The 9,189-nt window shown below is 32.8% G+C and overlaps 1 protein-coding gene across 1 annotated transcript in view; it reads right to left on the reverse strand.

Moving 5' to 3' along the window:
* Positions 1-5,177, reverse strand: part of LOC115877691 (malate dehydrogenase, mitochondrial-like) — a 7,595-nt gene extending 2,418 nt beyond the window's left edge. The window contains exons 1-3 of the mRNA XM_030893959.1: positions 5,050-5,177; positions 4,717-4,976; positions 357-605 (exon numbers count right to left, since the gene is read on the reverse strand). Of these exons, the coding sequence (XP_030749819.1) occupies positions 357-605; positions 4,717-4,976; positions 5,050-5,077 (537 nt within the window). The 5' untranslated portion in view covers positions 5,078-5,177. The remainder of the gene's footprint in view (positions 1-356; positions 606-4,716; positions 4,977-5,049) is intronic.
* Positions 5,178-9,189: the final 4,012 nt, after the last annotated feature.

Genomic DNA, 9,189 nt, shown 5'->3' on the forward strand with positions numbered 1-9,189 from the left:
TCTTATGTTTGGACTAAATTTTCTCGAAAATAAAGACATAATTTAAAATTCCGTTACAATACGGAAATAGATTGAAGTTTTCTGATTACAGTGATATATAATTTATATTGTTTTGTAACAAATTGCTCGCTATTTTATGGCAAATGCTGAAGCTTTGCAAGCCTTAATCAAAACACGTGTGTTTGCAATTCTAGGTGTGGCTTTACACGACCGGATCGGGCTAAGCCTTAAGGCAGATTTCTGAAATAATATATATTTCCTTTGGCCACACACCCGCTTTACCCGACCCCTGAGAGCAACCAGAACAGTACAGCGTAATGGACTCTTAAAGCATTGAATAACTAAAATTCATTTACCTGAGCGAATGCTGTTGATCCAATGATCCGTCCAGGATGATAGAAATTCGACTTCTTGAAAACTTCAGTTACCAAAGGCGTTGTTACTGATACGGGAGGTACACAAACCACCAAAATAGCACGCGGTGCAAAAAGAGTACACCTCACAGCCACCTTGTGCAATCTGCTACCCTCTTTCATGATGCGTTCACCTATGGGAGTATCTGCACTCAAATTTTCGGTTGGTAGAATTAGAACCACATCGGCACTCTAAAATTAATTTAATTCTGATAATCTGTGATCAAAAAAAAAGTGTCACGGTATGCCTAGAAATAACGATTTAAGTTCGAGTTACTAGCGTTTATAAACACTTTTATACAGGGGTGGATGAGGAAGTGGAAACCGGCCCGGGAATAACAGGCAACCGGCCCAAATCCACAGAAACAAAATGACCATAACGAAGAAACATATTTTATTTATTAATATACAAGATGTTCCAGAAATAAGTGCAAGTATTTTAACTGGTAGTATATTTCGGCCTCAGAAACACGCCTATCGGTTTTTTTTTGCGAAAATTTGGAATTTTTTGAAGAAATTTTTGGAATTTTTTTAGTTTTAAGTTAAGAAAACATAATTTCTTAATAATCTGGCAACATAGGTAGTAGATTAAATTTACATGAAAGAAAATACAGAAAAGATCCAGTGGTTCCCAAAATTTAAGCAAAAAGGCATTTTTTGTTTAAATTTTCAAAGTAAAATAACTCGGTTATTTTAGACTTACTTGAAAAACGGTAAAGAGAAAAAATGTTTCTTTTGACAAAATCTACCCCCCTTAAAATACTTGCACTTATTTCTGGGACACCCTGGGTAAGGGTCAAATCACCCCAACTAAGGATGATTTTTGCTCGGCCAAAAAAATCTCTTTTGCCTCCGATTTTTTAAAAATATTGAAATTGTCTTGATCAAAATTTTTATAAAGATCAATATCGGGTCGGACATCTGAATTTTTACTAGAAAATAGCTCAGTTTCACAGGGTTCTACTGTTTTATTTCCATTATCGATAACGGTAATTTGATCTTGAATATGCTACGATTTTCAATCGCGGTTTTGAGAAACTTTAAGACTTCCTGATTCATTCAGTTCAGCTGGCCCAATCCTCTGTGAAATACATTATTTTTAGCTTTTTAGGTATATACTTTCTTACAGATTGTAGAAAGAAATTCTCTCTTTTCTGGTACAGCAGCAACCTCGTCATGTATACGTGTTTTAATTTTGGTATAATTCTCATCACGTAACTTTTCCAAGCAAGTTCTACATTTGGCATCTTGTATGATAATGCCATGACTCAAACGAAAAAAACCTAGGCAATACCTAAGCAGTGGATATAAATGTGTTTTAATAAAAGAATAGTGGTAAAACTATACAGAATGGGTCTTAAATAAGTGCAAATATTTTCAGGGTTGGTATATTTCGACCCCAGGAACACGTCTATGATTTTTTTTGTAAAAAAAGATGTTGAAAATCGTGCTTTTTCTTTTAAATTTTCCTGTATATTTTAGAACTTCCTGTTCACCGCAAATTTTCCCAAGGTATAGTTTCTTAATCTTTGATATTACGGCACAAAAAGAGATGCAAATACAGAAAGATTTAGGTGGCAAAATTCTTTAAAAATAAATATTTTTTTTTAAAGTTCAAACTTTAATAACTCGGTTATTTTGGACTTATTTGAAACACAGTAAAGAGAATTTATTATGTTTCTTTTATTCATATCTACTACCCCTGAAAATATTTGCACAAAGCAGCACAAATAAGGTGCACTTATAGACTCACCTTGTATAATAAAAGATTTCAAATGGAACAACAAATAACAGATGTTTATTAAAATTATAAGTGTCTCAGAGGAAGACATCTAACAATAGTTATTTAACAAATCGTTGTTTATGTTTAAAAGCAACTAACGATTATATATTGTTGCAAATTGGTTAGTTAGTTAGGCAGTCACTAAGAATTTTACGTAACTTTAGTTAGAAGATTAACCATTTAATTTTTGCTAAATTAATCTTTTTTTGAGCTTCGATCGGGACCGGCCCATCTTCCAACCGGCCCACCGGGAATTTTTCCGTTTTCCCATACGGCCCATCCACCCCTGCTTTTATATAAATCTATCCTGTTTGTGAAACGAATCAGGAACGACTTGGACAGACAACATCCAAAAAAAAAATGACCGAAAATTTGACTTACCTCTGAATTAAAATGACAGACAACTGTCATTGTCATCTATCCTCTCGCAGGACAGACCTTAGATATAATTGTCAATTTTTTCAATACCGTATTTATTATTAATTGATTATACAAACATCTTATTGTAAAAATTATCACAATTAATGTAATTGCAACATATTTTTAAAGTTAAAATAAAAATCCTTGGACCTAAAGATTTTTTTTAATGATATTCAAAGTGTTAATTGGATAAACTGATTAACAAATCAGTGTTTGTGTTTACTACAATTATTAAGAAAGGCATATAAAGTTTTTAAATGTTATTCTATACTATTGATATCAACAGTAAATTGTTGTTTTTGTTTTAAACCTATAATAAAAAATATTTTCGACAATATTTCCCAATCAAATCAAACGAATATTTACTTACGTATTTTCTGTGTCAAGATTTTGATTATACCAACTTAATTCTTAAAGTAAACAAAGTTGTAATTTTCTTAATTTAAATATCATAGATTTACATTGACAATTTTTAACACCACAGTTAAAGTTCATACCAAAGTAAACTTTTAGTGACGTGATTTAGCTTAAACAAACAGCGTTTGCCCAATTTTATATATTTTCTTTTTTGACCAAAATATTTTAGGAAACAAAAAATAAATTAATTTTATACAGGGTGTCCCACTTAAGATGGATACAAGCCAATACCTTGGTTGTTTGTTGAGCGATCTTTTTCATTTTTGGCAGGAGGCTGTATGGCTATAAGACGTACATTTTGCCCAGGGTAAGAAATGCGATACCTCATAGACGTACGTTTTAATGGGGTTTGTTATTTCAGAGTCAAGAGTAAACTACCCTTAGGACAGTATTTATTTCAAATATGATAAATTATATTGAATCCTCTTTACCTAAGATAGTTAAGTTCTAATTTTGATAAATATTGATACAGGGCGCGTCATTAAAATAAGACATTTTTATTTTTATTATTATTTTTTTAAGTACTTACGACTCCACTGGATAAAACAGGTTTATTATCAATAACCAGTTATCAATTAATAATCGATTTAAGTTTTCAGATAGCTTCCATAATAATAAGATACGATACAAAAACCTAAATATTTTCAATTTATTTTATTTACTTTAAAAAATTGTGTTTTTTAGGTTTGCTAATACAAATGAATAAAATGAGTTACAAAATAATTTAAAACCCCAGTTTTCAATGGAATCTGAAATATGATTTTTATTCGTTTTATTGAGGAATATTTTAAAAAATCCAAATAGTTATATTTGGATTTTTTGAAATATTCCTCAATAAAACGAATAAATTTAATATCATAAAAAAACGATTATTACTTGATAATTGGTTATTGATAATAAACCAGTTGTTTATCCAGTGGCGTCGTAAGTACTTAAAAAATAATAATAAAAATAAAAATGTCTTCTTTAATGACACACCCTGTATCAATATTTATAAAAATTAGAACTTAAATATCTTAGGTAAGGAGGATTGAATATAATCAGATCTGTAATAAATACTGTCCCCAGGGTAGGTTGCTCTTGACTCGAAATATCAAACCCCATTAAAATGCGTCTGCAGGTACTGCGCTGCGCCGTCAAATATGTAAGATCTCATAGCCATACAGCCTCACTGCCAAAATGAAAAAGATCGCTTAACAAACAGCCAAGATATTCAACTGGTATCTATCTTAAGTGGGACCCTGTATGTCTAAACTATACATATTTATATTATCTACATCAACAAACTCACCTTCTTAGCAGCATTTAAGGGACATAAAGGGCCATTACTACCGCTTTCCGTTCAAAATATTCTAAGTTGCGATGAGTTTTTACGGCTATTAAGCTTATCTTGTTCACTTCGCACTATAAAGGTTCTAAAAGAACAATGTTCGACTGCAAAACATGTTCAAGCTTAAAGTATCACAAAACTATTTATTTAAACCAAAAACTCGTAATACAACACTACAAACATGTCAGGAAATAAATAAATAAATGCGGCAACTTGACATTTTTTAGAGCAGAGCTACCACCTGAATATCTTCATGGTTGGCAACAATGAATTTAATCGATTACGTAACTAAAAGTTTAGTTGATATGAAATATATAAAAATTAAAACAATTACTCGTAATTCTAATCCCTACCTTGACAGCTTTTTCCACACCAGAGTCCATACCGCAATACGAATGTACAGCACAGCTGGTGTCCATATGACTCAAATCGTTGCCTATATTTTCGACTCCCAAACATCCTTGAAGATGAAGCGCTGAAATCAGCGGATTTTGCTTCAACAAGAAGCTGGTGTAAGTGCCAAGTCGCGAACCGGCACCCAAAATGGATACTTGGACGGATTTCTGGTACTCGGGCTGAGTGCACAAAGATGAAACCAGATTATTGTTGTAAACTAGACAAGAAAATGTAAATACGATTAGAAAAAATATCAGGAATTGGTTAGTTTAGATGTAGAAGATACTTACATGATTTTAGAACCTGCCTTGGGATCATTTTTTACGTAGAATTTTGATTGAGGTGAAATGTGATTTTTCTTGGTATATTTTTTGATGTGATTTAAAATTGATGTCATATCAGATGTCAAGTTTGAGTTACGGTTTAGAGTAATGTCTCTGACGTATATTATTACAGGGCAAATTCAAAAAACATGTGCTATCTCCCCATATAAAATACGACGATTCTGCTTTGTTTGGTAGCTGCAGTGAGTTTACGAGTAGCCTTTATTAAAAAATGTCCATACCTATGTGGCGGATTCATCTCTCCAAAAAAATCCTTTATGGGTATTTCGCCACTGCACTGCAAGAAAAATCTACAAAATAAAATAGTTATTTTTTGTAAACACTTCTGCGTTAAACCTAAACGGACACTGCTTATCAGAAGTTATGTTTACAGTATAAAATTTACTAACAAAGAGAAAATGCTTAACGTTTCGGATAAAGAGTTTTATCTCTTTCTGTCGTCGGAAGCAAAAAATTTCTCGAATAGTTGAATTTAAATATTTTAAATAGTTTTTTCTTTATTCTTTGTCATTTTTTGCTTCCGACGACGGGAAAGAGATAAACTTTCCGAAACGTTAAGCATTTTTTTTATTTGTTAGGCAAATTTTTATTACTGTAAACATAACTTCTGATAAGCAGTGTCCGTTTAGGGTTTAACGCAGAAGTGTTTACAAAAAATAACTATTTTATTTTGTAGATTATTCTTGCAGTGCAGTGGCAGAAATACCCATAAAGGATTTTTTTGGAGATAAGTCTTTATTTTTCTCAAGTGCTTTTAGCAATTCGGAATGAAATTTTGCGGGTAAAAAGTTATTATAAGTGTAACATACTTTAATGCTAAAAAGTGTGGACAGGTTCACCAGGGACGTGCATATGGCTTATCACTGGAGTATTTTTCTAAAAAAACTCTGTGCCACTGACTCTGTTTTTACTATTTGCAGAGAGAGTAGGCTGTTTTAATGCTGATTAAATGTTATCTCTTGCTTTTGTCGAGCTTTAGTTCGATGTCTTTGGGCAAATCAAGTTTTTTGTTCAAGAGTTAGTTCAGTTCTGGAAATGTGGATTCAAAACAACAAGCTCCATCCCAGAAAATTATGGTCCACATAGTTTCTCATTTTAGTCCGTTATTTCAGAAAAAATAATTGTTGATTAAACTTTTCTTTATACAAACGTTAGACTACTACTCATAACTTGGAAAAGTTTCCGAACATTAGAACTTACTTTGGAATAATTTAAATATTTTTTAGCGCGTTACAATAAATGGACTCGAGTTTTTGAATGGAATAGCAACGAAATTATTTCATTTATTCTTATTAAATTTTATAGTTTTTTAGGTCAACCGAAAATACCCTATAAATTTTGATTCCCTTTGAAGGTGTCAGAAATGTTTATATACCAGGTGGCGTCTCAAGTGACTCACCCCTATAACTTCTTTGTTTTTCAGATAAAAAGCGAGATTTGGTTTGTTAGTATATGACATAAATTAAGATTGATTGACGTATTCAATTATTTTTGATCACTACCTGTTTCACCCGGAAATAACTACAACCTTTGATTTTTTAAATGCTTTTTTGGTTTTTTTACTTTAATCAATATAAAATGACATTCTGAATAGAATGATATATCACATGTCAACTTTTGACATTCTCGCTTAATAATAAATCTTATTTTAATTTTTAATCTAGAGTGCCATGGCTATGTTAAAAAGACTAATTTTTAATCAAGAAACCTTGGAAAAACAGATTTGATGGTATAATGTTGTCCTGGCCGGTTAAAAATACTCAAATCGTATTTTTTGATCGCTATATCTCAGTATTTTCAAATGGAACGAGGATGGCTCATTAGCACATTTTGAAAAATGAATGAATAATTTGATACCACACAGTATTTCGAGTCAAATTTTCGTTACGAACCGCAAGTTATAATTTCAAATAAACCATATAAGCGAAATGTCAAAAATTGAGATATGATATGCCATTCTATTATGAGTGTTATTTTCTATCAAATAAAGTAAAAAATACCGAGGGTGCCATTTAAATCAAAAGCCAATCATTAGTGAAACAGGCAGTGACTCGAAACATTGAATATGTCAATCAATCTAATTTATGACATATACTAACATACGCAAATCTCGTTTTTTAACTAAAAATAAAAACGTTATAGGGGTAAGCCACTTTTGAGACGCACCCGGTATATATAATAGAAGGATGGCGTGGGTCCGATTCGAATAGGTCCCGCGCCCACAGTTTAGGCTATTCTTGAGGTCGACCATATAGGATCCGCCATCTTGAATTTTGCACACCCCACGTCAGATACGCAATCAATGCCCATTTGACATCAGATTCGCGATCAGCGATCTAAAAAACTCCCACGTACTGATTTTGTTCAGATCCGTGGATTTTTTGAAATTCGCATCGGCCATATATGATCCCCTTTGAATTTTTGAATTTTGCGGATCCGACGTCAGATTCATGATCAGCGACCTAAAAAAGACGCGTTTTCTACTACATTTTTCTGAATTTTACGGATTTTCACCAAGTTTTTGAGGTTAGAAAAAAAAATGAGATGTGATAGCGTAATTCTGATAGCGGATGATGGTCTGGTAAAAGGCATACCCCACTTTTCTTTTTTGTGTGGCTGTGTAATTTAATGAAATACTTTAATCATATACGAGCTTTGTAATACACTTTTTTTTAACTTAGCATATCTTATATAGCTACTTTCGTTTCGTATAGTAAGATTATTACTATTAATATTATTTGTATTTTGTATACGTAAACTCCAAAACTAACCAGAACATATAAATAAAAATACGTTCAGAAAGTAAATATCGCAGAAGCTTAAATAAACTAATATTTCCAGCCGACTGGAAAAACCACTGGATATACCCATAACCGTAAAAATATAAATATATCCAGAAATCCTAAATAGAGCCGTAAAAGATCATCCCATTAGCTCGCTCCAAGCAGGAGCAATTCCCTATTTTATGCTGCTCGCAAATTTGCCGCATATTAAGCAAAGTATTCCCGCGGGATAGTGTCGGGAAAGTTGATGTATGTACGTTTTCTCAATTTGTGCGCCCATAACGCCAGGACGATCTAAAGAGAAATAGCACAGTTTGCTAAAAATAACGTTTTACTATAGGACAAATAAATTGAAGATTTATTTAAATAAAACTAGTCTAGAGTCTTTTTTCAAACTCCTCCCTATAACATTTGGGTAAACTTCACCGGGAATTGACCGGCATTCTGCTATAATTCGCATTTTAAGATCATCAATATCAGTAGGTTGTGTTTTATAGATTTAAGATATCCCTAAAGAAAGAAGTCTAAGGGTGTTAAATCCGGTGATCTTGGAGGCCATGCAATTGGTCCACTTCGGCCCATCCACGTACCCGGAAATATCTCGTTTAACCACTGTCGGACCGGAAGAAATTGAGGTGGAGCACCGTCCTACTGGGGTAACAATCCTCTGATTGCCCACTACCCTGTAAAACTGGATTACCCTCTGCACCAATTTGAGTTTCTAGCTCTTGGGTGATAAAAGGATCACTGGTCTCTTGAAACATATTCAGATGCAGATCACCCCTATCAAGTTTCCTTCAATAAATAAAGGACCAATTTATTCAAGCATTTCCAAAAACACCAGCCCAAACATTAACTTTTTAGGGATATTGTGTATGTCCTTCTCGAAAAATATGAGGGTTTGAGAAAAATAATAAATAATTTGAGAAAAGAAACCTTAATGCGGTTAATGGTTTCTGTTTATTAGTATTTCGACCCCCCTAGAAAAATGTAACGGTTACGTCCATGTTACCCCCTAATCTTCTAATCATTTCTACTACAAGGAGACCCATTGCAATATTTTTTGTGTAAACACTAGCCTGAAAACCAAAATTTCAATGCAGGCATATTTAATTGTTTCTGCAACTATGGAACGCGATTATTCGGAAACTTCTGGACAAAAAGCAACAAAGTAGGATACCACTGAAAAGAGAATTAAAAGCCCTTTAAAACGATGTGCCACTTGACCCCCATTTCCATTTAAGATTGTAAGGGTGACATTTACCCCTCCTAGGGGGTTGAAAGAAAAAGGCTAAAAATATTA

The sequence above is a fragment of the Sitophilus oryzae genome, unplaced genomic scaffold (assembly GCF_002938485.1).
Source record: "Sitophilus oryzae breed Bouriz unplaced genomic scaffold, Soryzae_2.0 scaffold_1497_pilon_pilon, whole genome shotgun sequence".
Lineage (NCBI taxonomy): Eukaryota > Metazoa > Arthropoda > Insecta > Coleoptera > Curculionidae > Sitophilus > Sitophilus oryzae.